The sequence below is a fragment of the Drosophila melanogaster genome, chromosome 2R, assembly GCF_000001215.4.
Source record: "Drosophila melanogaster chromosome 2R".
Taxonomy (NCBI): domain Eukaryota; kingdom Metazoa; phylum Arthropoda; class Insecta; order Diptera; family Drosophilidae; genus Drosophila; species Drosophila melanogaster.
In genome coordinates, this window is record NT_033778.4 from 13,054,719 (window position 1) to 13,080,176 (window position 25,458).

A 25,458-nucleotide genomic window follows, 5' to 3' on the forward strand; every position below is an offset into this window, starting at 1 on the left:
AGTTCCTGTAGAGCTTCTAAGTCCCCACTTATGAAAAAGCTAACTAATTCTCTTTAGCAACTAACGATATCGAAGAGTATTTTTTTTTCGTTTTAGGGTATATGCAGTTCGATACCCTGTCCTAAAATTATTCGTAATTAGAGCGGCACAAACGCAGCCCATCAAGAAAGGGTAGCATGGGGTCAGCAAATGCGCATCGCTCAGTTTTTGACACGCACGGCAAATATGTTTTTCTGGCTCGAAGGATAGCGGACCCTGTCCAGGAGCGGTTCAACCAAGACAAGAGCCCATTGATTTCACTTACCTTCCTTCGGCTTAACATCATAAAAAGCACTAAATAATGTTGTTTTTTAAAGTAAATATAGCACATGCATGGGGTCAGTTCATTCAATGGGCCCCTTTTTGGCGCGGGTCCTTGAACCGCTCCTGTTGTGTGCGAACGTGCCCTCGCATGGAATGGATGCCGCCCGTCCAGCGGCTCCGCCCTTAATGCATCCTGATTTTTTTCTTTGGACTGCCCCCCATTATACAAACCGTCAGTTGATTAATAAAGCACTGGGATTGCTCGATTGCAATTTTTTGTTGTTTATGATTCAAAAGGAACATTTAATTTATTTGCTTTGTTTTTTGTTTGTTTTGTTTCCGAGTTTTTCTGTTTCTTCTGTTTTTCGTTTCCGGCTGCCGCTCTTCACAAAAATTGAATTTCTGCTTAAGGTTGTCGTTCTGGTTCTTAGCTTTATCTTGGTGCCACGCCCACTTAGAATAGCGTTCGAATAGATAGAGGGGGGTGGGGTCTCAAAGGTGTCAGTGTGTTTTGAGTATTTTGAGTGTTTCGAGTGTTGCGAATGTTTGTGTGCCTTAGCAGATATATTCCTTCTTCATTTCGTTTCTAGACGAAAACACATTAGTTTCGAGTTTTTGTATACACATACAATCATACGCTAGAGTATATCTAAAAGTAGGATACAGGGATATACATCTATATAGAGTTAAAGAGTGAGACATATGTAGAGTGAATGACAACTTGTTTTGCTTTGTGGTTTCTAGGCTTCCGCTCTGTGAATGTGAGTGTGTGTGTGTATGTGTAGATGTGTGTGAGTGTGCGTCTGGTTGTGTGTGTTTTAGCCGCTGCCTTCCGGGCTTTACACGTTTGTTGGTATTGGGGTTGCTTTTCCTCTTAATAGCCTTTACAGTTAGTTTTCAATTTGACGACAAAATATACGTTTAGTCATAGACATACACTCACGTACACATATATAAACATGAAACACATTCAGTTAGTTATAGTAGTGGGCTGCTCCTTTGATTCCAGAGCTCCGTCTCCTTAGCTTTATAATATATTTAAAGTTCTCCTCGTCATCCCCGGTTATCTTTAATTGTTGTTGTTCGTGTGGGTGTTTTCTGTGAGTGTGCTGAGTTTAGTTGGCTGCCTGGCAGCCTTATTTTTGGGGATATTTATTAAATGCAGAGAGCTTTGATAGTTTACAGTTCAGTATTTGCTTAGTAACGTTTCCATAGTCGAGTGCGAAGCTTAAGAATAAACAATATCGGAGATGGCTTACGTAGCTAGACGAATAATAAGCAGCTGCTGGTTTGGAACTATTTTCTATTTCGACCTTAGTTAATTCGGTGCGTGACTGGTTGTTGTGTTCTTATTTGCATTTCTTTCAGATTCTTTTTTCTTTGATTACTACGGAGAACATTTAAACTACGTTTAAGTGGCGGCCTTTAGCTATTTATTAATTGGAAAATATTTTGGGATGGGTGTCTGCCTTCTCTAAAGTCTTTTGGGCACATCCACTCTCATCCCATTGCATTTTCCAAATCTTCTGGGGGTTGTGGGTGTTTTTTTTTTTTGTGGGGGGGCTTGACAACTTTAAGTTGCCGCCTGAGTTGGCTAACGGAAAGGCAAATTAATACACAACTCTGAGGAAATGGATACAGAGATAGAAACAGAAACAGAAACAATTTCTGGCTAATTCAACTAAAAGGCGTACACAAGCAGCAGGGACGTCTTAAGCTGGAGATTTTGGCTCGGATTGGGGCCAAGTGACAGTTTGAGAAGCGAACGCAGACACTCACAAATGCACTGAGCGAAAAGCCAGCTGCATATTGCATTTTTCATGGCGTATCCTGCCAGAAGCGGAGATTATTCCCCCTGTCCTTTGACTTCGAAATAATTGAGCAACGAAACGATTGCGACAAGTTTCTCCGAAACTGAATTAGTGCGTTATACGAGCAAGTTGGGACAAGTTGTGGAGGTTGTAAACGATGCAGGGCATTCTGGGGTTAAGGTGCTAAGGGAGCTCTATGCAAGCGAGTGTGTAGTTGTGTTTGTGGTCGTGGGTGTGAATAATGTTCATCGGTTGTTTGCCATCGGCTTAACATTTGCTCTTTTTTGCTTTTCACCTGATTCAGATTCTGTTTTGAACTTCCTCCCTTATGACATACGCAATAGTAATAATAATAATCAAGGTAAATAAATATATCGCATTCGTAACAATCTCGAGGACAACATTTGTGAACAAAAGATTCCGCATCCTGTTGTCGCATCTCTTCCCGTTCAATCCTTCGTCCTGTGCTTACACTCTACACACATTCAATAAAATATGCACATCAATAATTCACATTCATTTATCATTTAAGGTTCGTGTATGTGTCTGTGTGATTCTATGTGTTTCGCCGCGTGTGAGTGTTTGTTATTCAATTGCTAACTACTTAAATGTCAGTTTTATCTAACGCTTAACCCACATGCCACTCGGGTGGCCAGTTCGACCCGGGCCTTGTGTCAACGGGTTGGAAAATCATAGCTTTTCTATTGTTGGGTGGACCTCAGTTGTTATTTGACTTTTGACTTGCTTTGATGTATGGCTTTCAAGGGCAGTGCGTTGGTCTAAAGCATTACGCATACGCAGTGTGGCCATTTGTTCGAGGAAAGATTCAACATTAAGGCCAGAAAATTGCATCACTCATACGCCGTGTGGCCTTAAAGCATTCGATGTTCATTTGTGCGCACTAGCTGGTATACACATCGCTCATACGCAGTGTGGCCCATGTTAATTTACCCTATTAGCATAGCCTTGTGGTATATTTCTTGAGGCAGTTTCCGTGATATTAAGCTACATGTTAATTTAACTGCTTTTATTAATTTTAATAGTTATTTTCAACTCATTGAGGTCCATCCCAGTGTACTGGTGTGTGTATATGCGTGTGCTTACGTATCTGAAGTTAGCTGGCTTTCAGTGTAATTGGTTTTGCGCCAAACTCTAACAGGTAAATTCACATTTAATCTCACATTTAAAATGCAAAAGTTTCAATTAATTTATTTTGGGCTTCGCTCCGCTTGACTCCACCTGGATACCGCTCATCCGTCGTCAGTCCTTCGTCTCGCTTAGATGTACATGCCCAGATCCGCATGGAAGTCCTGCAGATACGATAGCAACTGTGAGGGCGTAGGTCGCTGTTTGGCCTCGCAGTGCCAGCAGCAGTTCATAACCGTAAAGCTAAGGGTTGGTTAAAGTTACGGTGTAAGGGAAGAGAGTGAAATTTATATTTATATTTTTCGTAAATTCAGCAATATTTTCCAGGGGCTACTTACAATTCATCTGGGCAGTTGACTGGCTGCTCCAGCCGGAAGCCGGCAGCCAAGTAATTGGTAAGCTCGAATATATCCACCTCCTCGTGCGGCATCTGCGCCAGAGTGACCAGCTCCCAGTAGGTCACGCCCAAGGCCCACACGTCGCCCTGGGTGGCATAGACCCGCTTCTGGAGGGATTCCAGCGACAGCCACTTCAGCGGGCGATTCTCATTGTCGCCCAGACAGTCGTAGTCGTCTGGGAAGAGATCGCGAGAGAGGGCGCTATCGCAGATCTTCACATAGGACTCTTCGTCAAGGCTGTAAGAAGGTGTGATAAAATAATAATTTATTTATAATTTATTTATTATTATTATTTATTTTGTTTAAATAATCAATAGTGGTAGACCGAATGCGGTATATATGTTGAATACTCACTAGCAATTGCGTGTAGCAATGTCCTTGTGAACGATTCCCAGTGAGTGCAGATAGGCCAATCCCTTGGTGATGTGCAGCCCAAACTCAACCAGTTGGCGCGTACTCAATGCTGTGCTCGATTCCCGCGACTTTTGCAAGTACCTTAAGTATTAAGAATGTGATTTAAGAATTAATAATTGTTTGATATATATATAGGTCTTTAGAGATTTCCTAAACTCCCTTACACCTTCCATTTTGTACTTACATCTTGAGATTGCCCTTGGACGGATGGGGATAGGCAATCTCCGGTGGACCCGGCAGCTCCGTGTTGGCCAACAGCGGTGCCAGGATGTGCTGATGACTGACGCCGATCAGCAGGGAGGCGTCCTGCAGCAGGCAGGCCACCTGGGTGAGCGATGCGCCATCGATGACGGTCTTTACGAGCGCCTCGCATGACTCGCCCAGCTTGCCGGCGTAAATCCGGCCGAAGGTGCCCTCCTTGACCAGCTCCTCGTAGCTGAGGGCACCGGGCTGGACGCTGGTTATCCGTCGCAGCCGTTGGTTACCCTTCTCCCCGTGACTGGCCATGGTGATGGTGCTGCCGGTGGGGATGCCTCCAAAAAGGCTTAGGCTGCCACTTCCGCTGGTGCAGTTGCCATTGCCGTTGCTTCGGATGCTCTTCGGCGTCGATAGGCTGCAAGGCTGAAAGCAAAAATGAATGAAATTAATTTAATGCAAAATAAATAAACATAATAACAAACCACTGGCATTGTTATAGTCCTAATATTTATACAGTTTATACACACACACTTCATTCCAATCGAAATGTTTGAAATGTATATTGACATTAAAATTATTCACTCAACTTGCCACATGTATTAAACGCTATTTAAGCATTGAATTTATAAAATTTTGTGTTGATTGCACCCAACACACAAAGCTATTAATAATGAATTCAGCAATTAATATATAAGCAGTGAATGTGCAACGTGTGCGTGTGAAAATTCGAGTATCCAAAACGATGGGCGGCGATCTACCCCCCGTGTTTAGGTGACTTTGATCCAATATTGCAATCAAGATTACTTCGGGAAAGGGGTTTCCGCTCAAGTAAGCTGCTCAGTGGCAGGACACTTGAGTCAAGGAAACTGTATAAATTTCCATATTTCCGTGCCCCATCTAATTTGGGCCAACTAAGGACCCTTCGCCACCAGAGAGCCCCCCCCCCCCAAAAAAAAGGCCAACTGGCAAGGACTTTGGCAACAGAAACAGCAATTTCAGCTGCCGGATTTGCATCTTTCGACTTGCATCCGTTTACCGTTAGTCATGCACTCGGCTGCGCTCCTCCGTTCATTCATTTTAATGAATTGAGTTCCGTTTCCGCTCCAAGGCACTCCCACATCTTCTTCAGCTATAATTTAGCCCCTCGAACCCCCCCCCCCCTCCCACCCATCCGCTCGCTTGTCTTACAGCATGAATAATTTATTGGCTGGCAAAAAAGCTTTAATTCGCCGAGCATTATGTTTGCACAGCCGTCGGTTGATGGGGAGCTTGAATTTTCCGTAGCTGGAACTGGGGAGCTCAGCTGTAGGAAATTGCGAACTCGTCTTGGGCAAACAAAGTCTGCTGCCAGATAACCAGAAAGTCGGCTATGGAATGGGGCTAGCAGAGCACACCAACTCGGTTCGCTCGCTTAAATTTCAGCCTACACAGCACATTTATTCCCGCACAACATGAAACAGTTGGCCGAAACAAAAATAGATAAAAAACGAAAAAAAAAAAAAAAAACTAAGAGAAACTCGGTCTAATAAACACAAGAAAAATCAGCACAACTCCCTCGGAAATCTGCATAACTGCGGCCGAGTTCAAGTGGATTCGAGTGGCTTTTCCCTGGACACTAAATCTCCATCAGGTTTCAGGAGCAGGATCAGCGGGAGCAGCGGGAGGAGCAGGAGCTGGAGCAGCAGGTGGATGGCGTTTTTATTAAAAGCCACCGACGGCAATATGCGGGAATTATATTATTTGGTGTGGTCTGACAACAGCTCCCGCAAAAGGCAGGACAAAAGGACACGACCGCCGCGAGGAAGCCAAACGACACAATTGCAGCACATTCGCAACAGCCACAGCGACAAAAGGCAATAAAAACAATAGTTGGCTGCCTTTTGTTAGTGAATTTCATTTCATTATTGCCTTCATTGCCACTTTCCTGAAAGGGGGGGGGCAGCCCCTGATGTCCTGCTGCCCGCCTGCGACTCCTGCTGTTTGTCCTTTATTGTGTTTGTCGTGCTGCCGCTGCTGCTGTTGCTGCCGCGTTTGCTGCTGCTTTTGGCCCACAAAGAAAATTCAATTAAAACGCAACAATATCGCACTCCATCATCAAAGCTGTCCCGCCGAGTGGGATGAGAAAGTGGACGAGGAGATCCCTGGCTGGCTGGCTGCGATTGGTCAACTGGTGGGGCATGTCCTCGCTGAGCCATAAATCCTCAGAGATTCACATGCAAAGGCGCCGCCCCGTTCGCCCATCCGGAGATCCAGATTGTCTGCCAGACCTTGAACCTGTCTGGTTTCATTACGAGTCCTGGCCGCATCCTGAATCCTTTGTGGCATGCCTTAAAGCTCTGGCAGAACGTGTGCCTTAATGTGTTAATGAGCCCAGTTCAACGGCAATTACAATTTGATTAGTCCGTTCAACAATAAATGACGAAAAAGCAATTGAACAGAGTTAACTTCTTATTAAAGAAATCTCTGCATTTAAATTATAATTGCTTTGTAGCCTGTAAACAAACTCTTGGCAATTCGTTCTACTTAATTGGCATTAATATACATATTTCGTGTACCTAAAGTGACCTCTTCAGTAAACAAATTAAAACTCTTCAGCATTTCTAGAAGCATTACAAATCGCCCTTTTATCAATCTTGCAACTTTTCCAAAGCACTTTGAGTGGCTTAGCAAATAGTTTAAGGACACAGTTCAGTTTAAAATAAACCAATTGTGCACTTCAATTGACTTGTGCTCTCATGGCCTTATTGCTCTCCATCTTAGCTGATTGTCATTGAGGAAATACTTCAGATTTTCCTCTGTGTGAGCTGGCCAATAAATGCGAAAAATGTCAGTAAAATTAAAACCAAATTGGGCCAATGTTTGTTGCCAATAAATAAAGAAGGGGGCAATGGATTTTATAGGAGTGCTGCCCACCCAGTTTAAATTGCAAATGAAAATGTTCATTTCGGTTTTCGATATTAAATGCGAATGTCAAACGACGGGGCATTATTGCTTGCCATTTCATTTGAAATTCGAAATGGCCAAGCAGGCCAAAAATAACTGCCAATTGCCAAATGGCCTCGACCATTTTTGATCGTGAAACGATGGGCATGGGGAGCTTGGATTTCGAAACAGAATTTGCAGCTGGGCGTCAAGGATACGGACTAGATAGCTGTTTGAGGACAGGATTGCAGCTGCTGTTGCTGTGGCTGCTGCTTGGCTGTTGTGACATTTCTAATGACAACCGGGGTGAAAGGAGGGCGCTGTTGGGTCCTGGCTGTGTCCTGCAAATGACGTAAGCACAAACAACGAAACACACACGACTTGACAGGCGTCTGATTTGCTTATGTCACTTGCAGCTCTATGGCTGCCCGCAGGAACAACAACCGCAACCATCGTCGCCATCGTCAACCGCTCCAGCACTCCACTTCTACACCGCCCCCGCCACGCCCTCCGTCGGTGGACCAATCCCGCTTGTAATTAAAAACGCTTGATGACAATTTTGCCAGAACGTCGCCCGTCAGCACGTCACTTGCCGGCAAACCGAAGCTGCAGTCCAACTTTTTGGCAAGCAGCCGAGGGAAAAGCAGCACAACATTTTCACACAATTTTCCAACGCCGCACAGTGGGCCGGGTGGGCGTAAATATTTTAATAAAGTCTCACCGCGGCAACTTTCGTGTTGGGCAACCTCGAACAAAATTCGGTGGGAAACTTTTCTTTTAATACACAACGAGAGAGAGAGAGAGAAATTTAAAAGTGCAGTCTGTTATACATTAATTAATTAACCAAAATGTCGAGTAAGGTTATAAATCAAATTCGTATAAACTCAACGATTGTGTGCATCCGAAAATATGAATATAAATGCATAAAGTCAGCTATTGAGGTATAAAAAATTAAATGTTACTTTGGTTTTTAGACTATTTTAGACACTTTTATTTGTATTGCGTTAATAAGTGAACTCGGATTTCTCCAAGCATTGTTTAAAAACCACTGTGCCAAAAAATTGTTGACACAAAATGCAACTATGCAAAATGCTGTTCATGCTGTTGCTATGTTGTGTGCATGCACTTTCTGCGTTATTTTCCCACTAGCACTGAATTTTACTTTAGATGAGGCAATGACAGCATTTTGTACGTATCACGTATACGACCTGTCGCCTTCTCCTAATAAGCCATGGCAGTGAAGTGAAACCAGATGAAAAGCTGGCTGCCAGGTGGAGCTGACAGTGCGTCCTGCACGCCGTTGGCTCAATTATATTTCAATTTACCCGACAACAGGTCTTTTGGCCATTTTGGTACCATCCCCCTTCCTACCCGCTTTCCCCTGGGGAAAAGCCTTTAATCAAGGTGGAAAGCCTCTCTGTCTGACTTTTCCCTCAGCCTTTCCAATTTTTTTTTTCCGACCCAACTAACTGAACTCTCATTATTTTGGCATTTGCATGGCCGATGCTGCCAGAACAAACTGTGTGTGCCTTCTAATTTGCCGGCACCAACTAATTTGAATTTCGTTTGATTTATGGCTGATCGATTTGGCCATGGCCCGAACCGCCACACCCCTCGCCATACTTTTTGATGCATGGCATTTTGATGAGTCCGACCTCGTTAGGCCCGTCGTTTAATAAGCGTTTTTGGGGCAACCAAAAAGGTTCTTTCGACTAATGCATAATTGAAGAGGAGAAGATGTCGGCTGGCCGGCGTTTTACTGGTTTCTAATTAAAGGTGGCGCATACTTAACCAAAGTCGCCGCTTACACGCACTTAATCACGCATAATTGCCTTTCAATTAGCCATTGCGTGCTCTGGCCACGCCCCAAGGTACTTACCTGTCTGCCCCACCCCCTCTTCCCACACTTCCCACTATTTTCACCACCACCTTTTGGCTCAGCATTTAATAATGCGGTTGCACAATTTACACATGTCCCGCACGGAGTTCGATTGATTTTCTCGGTTTGTTGACTTAGCAAATTAAATTAATTTGCTACTGACTGGTCTGCAGTTTGGCTCAGTTCGTTGCTCCCAAGACCGGTACTTTAAGTGACCAACGAAATCTGTCAATTAAAGCTGAAGGCGGCCATTTTAATGGAGAAGTCGTGTACTCTAATTCGTTTTCGGTGATTTCCATGTTGCGCCAACGCAAAAAGTAAAGTGCAGTGTGTAAATGGCACCGCAAGGAAAAGGGGTTGGGGCAGCGCCTGGTCTTTGGTCCTTGGACCACAAAGGAAAATCGGAACAAAAGATACATCCGCCACTTCCGTTTGTCTCTCCTGCGGCTGACAGGAAGCAATCAATATAGTGTAATGCCAGACAAAAGCATCCGCCGCAGTTTGCCTGACCAAAGGGGAATCCCCAACGGATGGATGGCTGAGAGTTGAGCGACTTGAAAAAAATATCGACCGACGTTTGGGTAATTTGTCAACCTTTGGCGACGGCTTTTGTTCGCCGGCTTAACCCCTTGGATTCGTCACCTGGCTGGTCACATACCACGACACCCATTAACTGTCATTCTCTTTTTCAACCTCTACCCAAGTTTTGTTCCGAATGTAAGTAATGCCTTTTAATCAAAAGCAACAACAGTAGTAAATCCATTAATGGTTTACGTGTCGCCGACTTTCACTGGGTGTAGAACTCCCAAGGCCTTGATAGTCAGCTCCCCTTTTCACTGAACATCCCCCCGTGGAGCTTGACTTCACCCCCTGCTGAGTAGGTTGATTTACAAATTTCTTTAATGGGGCGACAACAACATTTTTAATTAGCACCTGTTCCTGCTGCTGCTCAGGTTAGTCAGCCATTTGTCGATCCAGTAATCTCCATAAAACAGGAGGACATGCTCGCAGTTCCGTGGAAATTAATTTCCAACTTTTCTTGGCTCCTCGCCTCGTAATTTCCTCCGTGGTGCGAGTACAAGTACTTCGACAACTTTCTCCCTAATGATGCCATTCAAATGCGTGGCACGATGTTCCCGGCTTCGCTTAACCCATTACATTCTGGGTTCCTTTCGCTCTGATTCCACTCTTTGCTCCAGTTCCCTTTCTCTTTCTCTTTCTTCTTCCAGCTGATCCAATATACTAATGCCTCTGTTTGGATTCAGTTTCAATGCCTTCTGGATCTACGGAACATTGCGCATCCGCCCTGTTGTTCTTACTTTTAGCAGCCCCTTTGGAATTTGCCTTTTGTTGTTGGTGCTGCAATAATATTTTGCAAGTGTTTCTAAACAAGCACAAAGTCATGTTTCAACAGCTGTAGTCTGGTTTCAGTTCGCTGCTGTTTTTATTGTTATGTGCCACTACTTTCCTCACTTCCACCCCTAGCACCCCCTTTGCAACCCCATTGTAACTGCTTTTTGCTAAACTTTCGCTGCACATTAAAGCAATTTGGCCGACGTTTATAGACTGATTTAATAGAAACCAAAGGGGGGCGGGAAGGGGGGATGGCTCCACACCCAAATGAGATATTTCCACACAAATGAACAGAGCCAGACCTCGAATGCGTGTGTGTGTGTGTGGGTGCGTAGAGTATCTGTGTGCAATTGGATATAATTGTTTGACTAAATGAGTGCGTTCGCCTCTTGTTTGTGCCCCCAAATGTGCCATACTTCGCTTAACGCTCACACATGGCCAAAAGCCTGGCCAAAAGGAAAGGAGGGAGCTGGGGTGCAAAGGATCCTTTGGATAGCGAGCTGAACATAACGGAACAACAATAATTATGGCAAGCACTCTCACCCCCCCCAACCGCATCCCCACTTCCATCTCCACTCCGCATCCACTTAAATTTTGGTGGAAAGGGATATATGTGTATCTCTGGAGAGAGTGCGAGTGGGATGGAGCATGGCGAGAGAGGGACGGAGAATTCATTTAATTCCCAGCCGTCTGCTTCGATGCGTGCATCCTTCCACTAGATAGAGGCGAATCCAAATGGATATGACTCTTGGCATTGTGTGCGGCCCGATAGCCGTGTAAGTAGATGGAGGAACAGCTCTTGCCACCCATTCCATCTGCGATTGGAGGCTGTTCCCATAATGAGCATGGAATGGAAGTCTAAACAAACAACGGCGGATCAGGCCCAAGGAGACGAATTAAGCTGAACACATAAAAATCCCATCCAGTTTCCAAGGAAATTGAATATTTAATTATGGGTCGATGGAAATTGCGTTAGAACTTGGTGACGAAAATGGGCCAGACATCATGATGGTAGGCTATGGAGTACGACTAGAAAAAAGCAGACTGGGTCCCCGGAATGTTTACAAGGACCACAATTGAAAGAGGCTGCTAAATAATTTATTCCAATTTGGCTGAGATTTCCTAGACACCAAGAAAGTTAACTTGGCTCGAAAGAAATGCTAATGTTCTCCCTAGAGGGAGAAGTGCTTTTAAAGAGGGAGCGAAAGACTTCAACTCCCAAGTTGATGGAATATAATCCCAGTGCTTTGGATGGAACCCTAATGGTTTGGTTCATTCAGTGGTTAGTTTGTATTAAGTTTACTAATTTTCGCCCAAGGGGTATTCATTGCCTAAAATTCACTGGATTGGAAGCGAAAACCGAGATAAACAGGGCCAGACTGTCTGCGTCTCCCTGAATGGAGCACTATTCGCTTATCTAGGCGGACATTCCACCTCCTTCCTCGAGAGACTCACATGCTCCGCCTTTCGAGGCACTGGGTTTGTGTGTCGCCTTCACCTTCGCCCAGCTTCCACTTCCACTTCCCACCTGCCACATGAAGTACGTGAGTGCCGCACGAAAGTTTCCCCCTTCGAAATCAGACCCAGACATCCAGACATCCTCGAGGGGAGCGGGGTGGGAAAAGCCGCATGTTTATGAATGGCTCTTGTTTCGAGTTTAACGCACTACGGGAGCTTTATCAGCTCGTAAATATAAATTAGAATTTAATTTTTATCGTCGAGGAAAGGTAGCTAAAGGTGGGTTGGGAGCGGGTCCTCCGCCTGGGGAGCAATCGAGTGGTCCTTGGCACAAATTAGAGGGTAGTCCTGGCAACAGGGAAGCGAAATCAGCTTCAAGGGTATCTCCATTTCCATTTGCGCCTGCCACGTGTCGTAATATATCAAAGGCTTTGATTTCGCAGTGGACCCCAGTCGAAATCCCCATTTCAAATCCAATCAAGCCCCTGGGATGGTCGATAGTGGGTTAGATAGTGGATCCACGGCACTCACCTGGGTCAGTTGCGAGGAGGCGTAGTAGGAAATCCTCGAGGGACAGATCGACTCTGGCTTCGAGTAAATCGTCTCTGCGGTCTGTTCAAGGTTCATGGGCAGCAGGGCGGTGGCATACGGCGTGGGGGTGGGTGAGCTCCGGAAACCTGTGGATTGGTCGAGGGAGTGCCAGGAGGAGTTGGTTAGGGGTCACCCGAGTGGACGAGTGGGTAATGAACTTACGGTCGAATATGCTGCACGACTTTTTGCTGTCCGCAGGGTATTTGTTGAGGCTGGCAATGGTCGCATAGGATCCCGTGGCACTCGGCGGTCTTCCCAGGGGATCCAGTCGGATGAACACGTTTTGGTGGCTGCCATAAGCTGCGGTGGTGAAACTGGTGCTAAAAAAGGGGATGAGTGTTAATGGAGTGGCATGGCGATTGGGGGTGGCGAATAACCCACTGTAGCGAGTCCTGGCGAAGCTGTTTGCGCGCCCTCACATACATCATGCTGGCCACTAGTCCCACGGCCAAAACCAAACCCAGAGCACAGGCGGCGGCACTGAGGAGGGCGGGTCCTTGGGAGGGTGCGTGGGCTGGCGCCGGCGATTGATTGGGCTCAGGTGAGATGCCTACGAAACGGATGTCCGATGAGTGATGGATAAGTGGGCGTGGGTGATGGAGTTCTGGGTGTACTTACCTTTGGCGCAGATCTTATTGCGCTTAAAGTGGAGCCGGGTGTCGTTGAATCGAGGAGGAGCCCGTACTACCATGTTGACATTGACGGGCATCTGTAGGCTCGCATTTCCGGTGCAGGGCAGGTAAACCAGGAAGGACTCGATCTCCTGTGGCACCAGACCCTTGTGCGGAATGCTCAACGTGGGCGTGCCCAGTGCCTCCTGGTCGTTGTTATACTCAATACTAATGGCGTATGGCAGCTGGGCAAGAGTGGAATGGTTAATTATCGCAGGTTCTAGATGACTGCTCCTGGTTACTCACTGGGTAGGCAATCAGACTCTGCCAGGAAAACTCCAGCTCATGGACATCCGCGGGCACTGGGACGGTGAAGTGCATTGCGTATGTGTTGATGGCTCCCTCGTGCACATAGAACAGGTCCGCCTCGAGTCCTGCGGGGATAAAAGAACCAACAGGACGTAGAGAAAGTTGCGGATGCGGATGCACTGCAGACGTAAAGCGAAAGTTTCCCCGCAATTTGCTGGGCACACCCACTCCATTTGAGCCGGAGATTCTTTCCGCTGAGCAAACCTTGTGCATTTGCTGTTTACACTCCCCTCAAGCGTTTCTATCTACCATTAAGCGGAAATTGATTTTCTCAGTGGACAGGGATGGTTAAAAAGGGGGGCAACACTAGGTGACAATGCTGGTGGGTAAACAAAGCCCAAGACACAATAATAATCGAAATCGAATCCGTCACCAGCAGGCGAGGTAGCAAGGAGTTTCTCGAGTTCTTCTTCAGGACGAAATGAGGAGCGACAGGCGTCCTGGGGGAAGCTGTTCGGGTTGGCGATATTAAAAGGTGTCAACTGCGACTGCTTCATCATAGGACGGAGTAGCATTGGCGGGCTCAGGAGTCCTGGCGTGTCCTGATCTTTTCCACTCTCCATTCGAATTGCCCACCCGCTGGCATTGAAAGACGAGCTGCTTGAGTTAAAACGACGTGAAATTAAATTTCTTCATTCGCTTTTATTGTTGCTCTTCCTATTTCTATTCGACGCCCCCCTTTTGGGGGGAGGGGCGTATTATTTACTCCACGGGATCAGGCTAAGTTCGCTATTCACCAGAGTGGGAAGGAGTGGAATGCCGGGTGTTTACCAGCTTCAAGTTCGAGCTGCTGCTGCCTGGTGCTCCGATCCGCCGGATGTTGAATGTAGCAATTCCGCTTCCGGCGGACTGAGCGAGGGGATGATTGGCGCAGGACGAAACCGCCTGCATTTAGGATAGAACAAAGCGCTCGCTAGCTGCTTAAAACAATTTTAAATCCAATTACAGAACAAGAAAAAGCATTTTTCGTTAGCTTTCATCCTGCTCTCAGCTTCATCTACATCTTCAGACTGATTCTCCCCACCAGCTCAGCTTTCTATGCGCTTTCCACTTTTCTTTTACCATTTTACCATTTCTGGCTTGTTTTTGAGACCAAAATTGCTTTGCTCACCGTCGCGTTTTTAACCTGGCTCTCTGAGTGGGCCAAGTGCACCACTTGGTCCTACCTACTACCCCACGAAACTTCTTTGAGCTGGTGAAAAAACACAAACATAACCCCAAAGTGCTTCCCATCAAATATGCACAAACACGGAAAAGGACAATGTTCCCCTCTCATCCTGTGCCTTTCTATCTATCCTTTCTGTCCTTTCTCTCTCATGAAGTTTTAGGCAGGAGGCATTTGAATAAATGACTGTCTCAATTAATTCAGTTCTGATTTCTGGGATGTCGCAGCTGCTTTGCCACTCCATTCTCTTAACCCGCGTAATACCTGTCACCTCGATTGGCTTCACTGGGGAGCGCAATCCTGAATTGCACTTTAAGCAGCATCAATTGGCAGTTCTCACCCTCTTGCGCAAGTTCATCCTGCTCCTGGTGGATATCTTCCCATCAGACCCCTTTCCCTATAGTGTCAAACTTTGCTCGTCTTTCATATCACGGTGCCGCCAACTTTGCCTGCGAAAGTTTCGCCGCTTTCATGAAGGCTCCTTTCTTCTTGGCTCTCTACTGGATATTCCCTTCTTTAAGACCTCTTCTTCCAGACCCTGGGTAATACCACTCCATGTGTCTTGCCTCCCTGGCCATAATTATAATTCCTGCCATTGCGATTGTCTCTGAATGACTCCGCCGCGCACACGTGACGCTGCAACCGCAACTCATATTCTCATGGATGGGGAAATGGGGCTCCAGAGATGGGGAAAAAGTCGAGTGAAGGCCAAATAGTGGCAGAAACTGGTTGGCTAAGGTGAATCCCAGTTCCAAGTTAGTTCTGCAGTCTCACATTGCCAACGAGAGGAGACACTATTTGCATAAGAGATTACCGGGGTAATTAGTGTCATTAGTTGGGAGAGTGCACACCAGCCCCCAACCCCCAACCTTCAACCACCTCTTCCGATCTCAGGGGAGTGCAGGATCCCCTCGTCGCTGATTAAGGCTGTTTCTGCTAATTGTCCCATGAATCAGAGATGAGGATTGCCCGTTCAATTGGCACAGTTTCTGATTGCCTCTCCCCCAATCCCCCTGATTTTGGAGCAATAAAGACGGATTCCAGATGCCAAGCCACCCTTGAAAAGAAACATGTAACGGGGGGTAAATTAATGTGCGGATTTTGGACTGTTTTCTATTCATTAAAAATAATTTTCTTTTGCATTAACTTTTCATTCGCAGGGAAGTATCAGACCTTACCCGCCGAAGGTTGTGGTCCACCCTTAGGGTGGGGCACTTGGAAGCTGGTCCGAGGGGATCGGGTGGTAAGGAAAAAGTGTGCACATCAAAGCGAAACTTGTTGAAATTGCATTTTTACGCACCCTTGAACAGGAAAGTCTTCAGCGGAAGGACGAAAGGGCGGAAGGGGGAGTGGCTGTGTCGGTGGCAACGGGGAAAATGGTTCGTTGCTGGGACAACACATCCAAATTGAACTCAGAGGCGGAAAATCTCCAACAAAAGCGCAGAAAATATTTAATTTTAATGCTTTCGACACTTCATAGAAGGGATTGGGTGTCACGGGAGGGGAAGTTCAGGGTTTTGGCTGTGACAATTGATACGAAATGGGTAGAAAGCAATGAACTTTGTTTACTCTTGTACAAGAAAGTCGCCAGAGAAGCCGAAAAGTGCACAACAAATGGTCGGAAGAAAAACCCTCATTTCCATGTGGGAAATGCAGCAAGAGGGTCCAGAAAAAGTTGGCTTGCATGGAATAGGGACTAGTTCGTGCATCCGTGACGAGCCTTCCACATGAAGAAACTCCCATGGAGACCGAAAAGCAACGGAGGATGAAAGGGAAATGAGGTGGAAGTCTAAGGGAAAATCATGCACAGGAATTTTTCATCTGGAGTGTGAGATGGGAGAAAATGGAGGAGGATGGGGGTCATTTTGTTTGATTTCATGCTGCTTGTTAATTTTCAAATCGAAAACACTCCGAGGGTGGCAGGCATCCCGAATGGAATGGACTGGATGGGAAATATTCCAGGGGTGTTAACTGGTCGTTAGAAACATAACGAGCTTATAGAAATGGAGGCGGGAATTCCAAGAGGAAGAAGGAAGGATGCTTGAAAAGAATCGTGGCCAGGCAAAGGAAATGGCGAGGAGCACCAAACAAAGTGAAAGCGTCTCTGGAAATGTGGCTAATGAAATCCGATTTGCATGGGGATAAATAGTTGAAATGACGGGACAAGTTGTTTATAAAGTGCAATTGCCAGGAAAGAGCCCACTTGCCCCATTGAACCGGTTGCATTTGAATGGCCTGAAGGCGGGATTGAAGGGTGTCAGGAGATGGTGGCAATAATTGGATGCAGCGCAGCTCATTCATCCATCAATCTAGTATCCATATCGCAATCCAATTGACTGTGGATTACTTTTACGCCATCAACTAATTGAAGAGTCCTGATTTGGCAACTAGGAAGCGGAGTGGAGTGGAACCTGCATAATGAGATGGAAGCATTTATGCTCCAATTGCAGCTAAGTGCCGGAAAATGCTGTGACCAGCTAAACATCGAATGATGGAGTAGCGACCGCGAACTAGGCCAGTTTCCATGCCTTCCCATCGGAGTTTCCACTTCACTCCCACCTCCACCTCCATTCCCGTTCCTGGGATCCATTAATCAACGTGAGGAGCAGGAAAATCGCAAGCGAAACTACAAGCACGAGGCCATTCCTCCTTCGCGCGTCTATGAAATCCGTGTAACTCCCATCTGGTGGAGTGGGCTGAACTGGGCGGGGGAACTTGGCCTTGGCTCGATCTGGAGCCGGCGCCATCAATAACGAGAATTCGCGTGGAGCAACAAACGGAAAAACAAGAAAACAAACAGGGAACGGCGAGCACGGAAAACATGGAAATGTGGGGAGGCAAAGGAAATGTTCGAGGGAAACGGAAAATGGGGGAAAGCTACTTGCAGCTGTCAGCAAGGTGAAGGTGGGTGGTTTAGGCCCAGCGGAAATCGATTTGTGTGCGATTTGTTTTGGTTTCGCCCACTAAGTATGCCCATATAATTCCACCTCCCCCCCATCCCTCCGGCAACAACCATTCTTTAATGGTCAACTATAATTTCCGAACTATTAATGACTGTGACATGGTCGCCGACTTCGGGGACTGTTTGTGTTTTCGTGTTCGGGGATCAATGAATTTGTACTGTCGCACTTCGGCCTCCAACTATTAATCATGGATCCTGGGTCGGGGAGCCCAATTGGTGGAGTGGGTGGTTTCGAGGTTTCATTAATGGATTAGGAAGCGGAACTGAGACTGGACTTACCCATCAGTTTCATCACCTCGTGGTGGCTGATGAAAATGTTCAGATAGCCGCTGACCGAAGTGGAAATGGTTAGGCATAGGAGCAGGATCGGGAGGGGCGACTTCAGAGGAAGGAGTTCCATGATGGAGCGGGATTTGTTTGTTTAGTGGGTGCCGCGAGGAGTCAATAAATTGTCAGAGCATGTGTCGCCGCAAGTGGCGAACATTTCCACAGCTCCACTTCGTCCGGTTGCTCCCCTTTGACAGCCAATCTCAATGTGTTGCCATTGATGCGTAGCTTTCAGGGGGAGTTGGTGCGGGGTTTCCGGGGTGAAGTTTCCTGGTGCCGAGTTTAATTCGCCTGCCAGTTGCTCCTGCCTTGGTGATGGTTGTCAGTGGCTGGTGCCACAAACAGAGACTCAGAACCAGAACAGATCCCAAGCTCTCGAATAAGCGTTAAAATCAAATTCCAGCTGCTGCTAACTGTTCCGGCTGAAAGTGGGAACGAGATGGCCAGAAAGGGGTCTGTCTGCCAAATTTGGGAACTTTTCAGCCTCGGCTTCCGCTGGCTGCTCCCCTCATTCCCCTCCTGCAACTCCTCCTGCAGTCTGTTTCAGAACAACTTTTCCGTTTTCAGTTTTGTTTTGCTGCGGTTGCTGTTGCTGGTGGCTTTCTCCGCCGCCTTTTTGCATCAGTGTGTCCGAATTTGGCCCAGACTGAGTTTGGTTGGCTTTTATTGGCTGAGCTCCTGTCAACTGGCCCTGCTTTCCTCTTTCGGCTGTGTTGTTTTGTGGCTATCGCCTGTCACTTTGTCCACTTTTCTGCTGCTAGTCACTCCATGTTCCTTGCTCCAGAGGCCTTCCACCTCCGATTTCTTCCTCGTTTATCCACAGTTCCTGTTGGTTAAAAAGTGATTTGATTTAGTGCAAATCAGACTGCAGAAAGAAATAAAGTTGACAGAAGAAGATGCGTTTATGGAGATGGGGTTTTCTCAATTGGAGGACTTAGAAATGAGGGTGTATATGTGACGTTCCAACAATTTGTAAAATCAAAATAAAAGTTTTTCCTTTGCACAAGTAATTAGAAAGTTGAAAAAAGATTAACAGCTTAGGGGTTCCGTGGGAGATCCATCTTAACTTTCCATAAAGTAACTGACTTACATCGCATATGAGTTGGTGGTTGGAAATTGCCGGCGCTTTAATAAATTTGAGGCAGTATTTATGGGTTTGTTTGGCATAAATTATGAACTGGAAAAGGGAACAAGTTTTGGCTTTGGAAATGTTTGTGGTTCAAGTGGTTCAGGTGGTTTTCCCCCTGCTCATTGTTGTTTGGTCTACGTGTTTATTCAGCTGTCCCCCCTCTCACCCCCTCATCCTTGCGGGTTATCCTTGCTGGTTGCGTGTGCAGGTAACCCGAATGGAATGCCAACTGCACTGGAGGAGGAAGGTGGGTCAAAGTGCAAGGGGCGTTGGCCGGTGGGAGATGGTGTGGGGCATCGTGAACATGGCAATGGAACCGGGACAGTGGAGTGCTTTCGAAATGAAATTGTTGCCAAGAAGCAACCAAAACTGCTTCTATCCATGGTAAACTCTTTCCCACTTGGCTTTTGCTTTTTGCTCACAGCTTTTCTCGCTTTTCGCCATTTTCTGGCCGCAATAAAAATCGAAATCAGAAAAGTTTGTTGCCTTCAATTTTCGATTTCTTCTTATTGCCTTGAAGCATTTTTGGAATTTTAAAGTTTCATTAGCAGTAGATAGTTTCCCAGCCGATGGAAGCAATTCCCGAGCTTAACCAAAGAATGTTGCGGTCTTTTTAATTAAACTTATCTGCGCCCAAAAGAGCGCCGCGGGATGGCAAGTGAATCACTTGATTAAGGGCCAGATCATCAGCACATCTAGCCACCATCCACTTCAGCCCCATCATCATCACCTTTATCATCATGAAAGGGAGCCAAGGAGCAGAGGCAGTCGCATCTGCAGATGGAAAACACGAGTTCTCCAGCTTCCGAAGTCATTCAGCGAGTGCATTAATAATTCAAAAGACAAATAAACGAAGGAAATGTGTGTCTTTGGTTGTGTGTTTTCCGAAGGGGAGCTCACGGTAACTGATTTAAATGGAGCAGCAGACAAACATTGAGCAGGGTGCACATCCTGAATGGGGCGGCCGATGGGGAAACGTGCCCATCCTTCATAGCCATCATCATCTTAGTCGATAGCATATTAACTACATCAACTCAATCATAATCATGATGGTAGGAAACGGGACGCAGCCGGGGGCAAAGTAAGTTTCCTTCGAGCATTTTCTGCTTACTCACACGCATCATCTGTCAGTCTGCCACGCCTTCGAATCCATCCATTCTGCCAACCAACCTTCTCCTCCCGGCAAGTGACAAATTGAGCATTGGCCGTTGTTTCTGAAGCCGAAGGGAATGATCGCAAAGGATGAGCCACGAATGGATGAGTTGGCGGTGGGGAAAAGTTTTCAATTACTCGGTGGAAAATAGGCGGGTGATGCTGGAACCGTAATGAATAATAATCTTTGCCGCTCTGCTTGCATCATTTTTCCCCAGCTAATATTTATCGATGTGTATTATTTTCCACCCCCCTGAGCCTGGCCTAGATTGAAAAGGCTTTCGCATCGCTGGTTGGGGATATGGGGCCTCGGGCTCCTCCCGACTCGTTTCAATTATAAAATGGCTTTCGCTTCTAATTGAATCGTGAGCTAGAGTCGGGCTGAGTTAATATTTTATTTCCACCGATTGCTCCTTCTCCTCCTTCCTTAGCCATCTCCATCTTTTCGAGCTCTGTTTGCTTAGCGTTTTCCAGTTGCTCGGTTCCTCCACCCGACCCTAAATGCCCTGTCATGGCTTCAGCCCACCCACTCCGCAATACCCATTCCCCATTTCCCAGCGCCCCAACTCCCAATCCCATTTGTTGTCGCTTGGGTTGGGAAAACAGCCGCGGGGCTTTTCGTAGTAGCAACCAAACTGGCATACCCCCCGAATTCTATATAACTGATGATAAACAGCCGAATGTGGCTGGATATCCATCTCCTTGGCTATTAAAACTCCGATGGAATCTATTTTGGCCAACAAAAACAAAAACAAATTTCGCATTTGAGTAATGCGAGTGGCCAAAATTAAAGTAAACTGAAACTCAAATTGAGTTTCGCCCTCGGCTTTGATTGGGCGCAGAATGAGAATAGTTTTTCCGCCCCCAATAAAATATCGAATTGCATTCCTCGTCATCCCTGTGGCCATTTCCATTCACCTAATATCTACAGTTTCTCTATGATTGTGTCCTTAGTTAGTAACGTGTTCATTAGTAAATTGTTATTCATTTCATTGCATGCAATGAAGAGTTTTATGCAAGTAGGAAACATTCAAATTTTGGCTTAAATTTCATTCTAGTTATCTGTCCGTTTGCATGTCCGTATAGACGTAAAAAATGTACACATTTTTTAAAAACATTATATGGATAATATCTTTAATTTCTGCACATAAATTCTCATTATCAACAGATGTCAGTACTCTCCAACAGGTGGCGCTTTTTTAAATATTTATTTGCGATTCTTTTAAACAAATATTTCTTCCAATTTGCCAAATGTTATTTTTTGAGTGCATAGGCGTCGCTCACATTAATTTGGCGAATAAACAAGCGCGCCGAACCTCATTAAATTGGCGTAAATATTTGAAAATGGACTCCAACTGGGAAAATGGACTTCGGCAACACAATGCGAAATTTTCGCGCTGACCGGACAAATTGTTGCCCATAAATTTTGATAACTGATTAAAAGTAACGAGCGACAGTTTGCCATGTTTACCTGGCATTACCTGAGTATTGTTGTATATTTAATGGCGAATTGCTAGCGAAAATGTTGTCCCAACAATTGGCAATTGCACCACCAACAACCCCTCTGTGCGCTGGCCAAAAAGTGCCTGGCCTAATGTCCAAAATGTTCGCCGGACTGGCTAATTTGTGCAGGCAATTAATTTACATTACAACAGGAGGGGGTGGTGGGAAAATGTCGGGACGATTTGTTCCATTTTGTTTAATTTTGTTGTTGCGCTCCACTGAACTAACGATTTTCGGCCAAACATGTGCGCTAAATATATATCCAAAATACCAGGAACCCTCATAAAAGACATTCATGTTTGCGGCGAAATTGAGCATTAGTGTCTAGGCCTGGCTAAGCAATTAAATTCAGAATTTGTGCTATTTCGGATGATGACAGTTTCCACTTGATGTGGCGCTACTCTAATTACTTTTGTAATTATTGTTTCCATAAATTAGGAAAATTATTGATCTCTAACTTGCCAAATTGGCATTAAAGTGGCGTTAAAATATCCATGCTGTTTGCAGCGTTCATTTATCCTTGGAAATTATGTCATGTCATATGTACTTTCCTTCAAGCAAATGTTTATAATGCAGTGAAAGGGAAATCTTAATAGCATTTCAATTATTTTTGCTATTTCATTTTTAATGGCTTGTCAAACTGCACAAACAAATGTGGATACATACATGCAAATGGAAAATGCAAATCTCATTTATTTTTGCACCAGATTGTGGTCTTTAAAAGTGTGGCAAATTAAAAACTTAAATCTAACCAGAAATTCGTAGTAATACAAACAAAAGTTCTTTTGTTTATTTAACTCCTTTAGATATTTTGGACATCTGATAGTCGAGGTCTATAGCATACTTTCTTGTCTTGTACTGCCATTGTGTTTAAAGACGAAAAAAAAAAAAACAGTTTCATACACAGCTCATAATTTAAAGGTAAGACCCAAAGATCTAACCGCATTGTGGATTCCCTACTCCGCACGGCCGGGTAAACAGAATGAGGACTTTTAAGGATGCTCGTCTGCATACAAGCGAGTGTCTAGTAAATAACCCCATAATGACCATCTCGCATATCCAGTTGCCAGCTGGCTGATCCACAGGAACATAGGACTGCGCCACGCCACTGGGCAGCCGGCCATTTAACATGAAATACAACCTCAATTACGTTTTACGAGTTTAACTCAACACCGTGCGGTTGTCTGATGGGAATTTTCAATATTATGTGGCGTAAATTTATGGTGCCAAGTGACACAAGCCGGGCTAAGCGAAAAAACACCCAAAAGGGAGGGACTTTTATCTCCGCTGAAGTATCTCGACGACAGTCAGGACCCTCGTTTTAAAGCCCCTCCAAGTGACGAGGGCAACGAAAAACGACATGCCGCCCAACTCCCCAGACAATGGGCAATAATCATTGATTTATGGCTGTCATTTTGGTTATTAAAATGATATTTTCCCCGGCTCGTGCGAAAATCTGACTGGCAACGACATCTGAGCCTCGGCTATCTGGGTCAAAACAGGACTGACGGAGACCGATTTTTACAGTTTTATGCCCCTAATTGAAACATCAAGCCGAGTGTCCCGCAACCGAGCGCTAAAAGCGTGCCTAATCTATGCATATTCGCCCAAAGACCCCTAATCAGGGGTTGAGGCATAAAAACCGGGCTAAAAGCGAAACTGTGGCCCGCACTTAGGCCAACTTTTAGTTTCACTTTGTGCCTCCTTTGTTGCTGCTCCCGTCCACTTAGCCATTCAATCAACGTAGGCTGTCGTGTCGAGGCGTTGGCGTGCACTGAGTGGTCCGGTCGGTGGGTTGGGGGTGTGGTTGTTGGGCGCTTGAGATTGGGGCACTGGCCCAAAGGTTTGCAGGGTGGTTGGGTGGTGCTAAGTGTCGGGCCAACCCAAGCGCAACGAGAGATTTGCATTTTCAGCTTTATTCCTCTCCATTTAGGCGGGGTACTCCTCGAATGCCTGGGTATATCGGTTTTTTTGTTAGAACTATTGTTAAAGTGCTGACCCCATTAAACTGATTTACTGATTTACTAAGTCCACTTGTTCTTAAACTTGTTCTTAGTCTAACTGAAATGTTAAGGCATATAGCCAAATGGCATACCATAAATAAATTAAGGAAATATTTCAATTTAAAAGTTTGGTGGTAACTAACATTCTTTGTCAACAGTTTTACTTAGCACTTTATTTGTCGAATGTAACAATCAGTAGCTATTATTAAGAAGTTGAATCTAAAAGATGTTCTATTTTGCTTAAATTTTAAGTAAGAATATCATTTTATCTTATCTGTAAACTTAAGGACCATTTAAAAGTAAGTGCAAGTAAGTGCATTCTATACCATTTCTCTACATCTTAATATTTTTGGCTGTCCACTTGGGCTTTCATTACTTTTTATTGCCTACTTTCGGGCGTCCCAAGGAAAGGGCCATCATTCTCACACTTTGCAATTAGTGTCAGTCCACACTCGCAAGTTCACTCAGTCACGCAATGTGACACCATAAAAAAGGAACTGAAAAGCATATATATATATATATACATGTGTGTGTGTGTGTAAGATGGTTGGGGTCGAGCACAATTATTTATTTAGTTCCGGTCGAGAGTTTGAAGTGGGTGCGATTCCTTGTGACGGGTTCAAGCGGGTGTTGAAATCGGTCAGAGCGAACAAAACACATTAAATGCTTACTTATATCACCGGGCAATCAGCTTAACGCCTGTCGACCGACTCGGAATGCTGGGCTGATGTGAATCCGGAGCTTAATCCTTTTAGTTCTGCTAGCCAGTTGGCATCACACAGGGAATTGTGTGGTATTATTGCACTTGTGATTAGCGGAAATTGCATATATCAGCACTGAACTCCGAGCACTTAATGCCCCATTTAAGCCGTGTCAACAAGCCGTGGGCAACGCGAAACAATTTTGTCGACGGCAGGGCTTTTCTTTATTAATGATTCGGTTTTGCGGTACGCGAAACTCGCAGGAACCACGAAGCTTCGCTTGTTTTGTTTGCTGTTGTTTGGACGGAGAATTTCGCTTTTTCCCTCGAAGCACACGCACACTCACGCACGCACGCTGTTTTTCACAGTTTTCCGGCGGTGGAAAGTCCTCGACGACCGTGTGTTTCGAATAGTGGCGAGCGACTGAAGTCCGACGCAAAGTCCACCGTCGGGAGTCCTTGACTTCAGTTCTCATTTCCACGAATTAGTAACGAAAAAGGGACTCGGCTCTGCTGTGGGCACATGCGCAGCATTTTCGGCTTCCGGTGGGTGGTGGTGCTCCCAAAATGCCGGCAGTAAATTGGGTGGCCGCAGGGGGTTGGGTGCGGATTTTAGGGCCGGAGAAAGGACAATTGTTTGTTTTGTGTTGGTGTTGCTGTCGTTGTTGTTGTTGCTGCCGTTGTTGTTGCCACTGGCGGCTGCCACATGCAACTGTTGCGCATTTTTTTTTTTGCAAATGGCCAGCGCGAAATGCTGTTGTTGCTGCGAACTGCGCTTGTTTATGATTGCACTTGATGTCGTGTTGAGTTTCGGGTATCCCGATAGCGCAAGTAGAGCGGATCCAGCTCCAATTTGTGTTTATTTTGAATAATTTAAATAAATTTAATAAATGGGAATTTAAGTTGGCAAAAGTCAAGGGTACTTGAAATAATTGTTTATTATTTAAATCCGCTTCATAATTTGCTAATTTGTAATGAGAGATAAACATATATTAACTGAAGTATTATGCAGATTTATTGTCTAAAGTATATAATAAAATATCAGTACATATTATCAGTATATA

At 45.4% G+C, this 25,458-nt stretch overlaps 1 protein-coding gene across 2 annotated transcripts; it reads right to left on the bottom strand.

The window, feature by feature from the left end:
- Window positions 1-527: 527 nt before the first annotated feature.
- Window positions 528-24,821, bottom strand: Drl-2 (Derailed 2). Of its 2 annotated transcripts, none has more exons than NM_001299442.1 (11): window positions 24,366-24,821; window positions 17,860-18,733; window positions 13,391-13,518; window positions 13,092-13,329; window positions 12,855-13,023; window positions 12,636-12,793; window positions 12,414-12,559; window positions 4,257-4,693; window positions 4,013-4,153; window positions 3,599-3,895; window positions 528-3,503 (listed from the first exon to the last, which is right to left on the bottom strand). In NM_001299442.1, exons 2-11 carry the CDS (start codon window positions 17,978-17,980, stop codon window positions 3,392-3,394), a joined length of 1,947 nt encoding a protein of 648 aa, NP_001286371.1. In that variant the 5' UTR covers window positions 17,981-18,733; window positions 24,366-24,821; the 3' UTR covers window positions 528-3,391. The 2 variants fall into 2 exon arrangements, with proteins under 2 accessions (NP_001286371.1, NP_610835.2); NM_136991.4 differs by having other exon boundaries at window positions 1,860-3,503.
- Window positions 24,822-25,458: the final 637 nt, after the last annotated feature.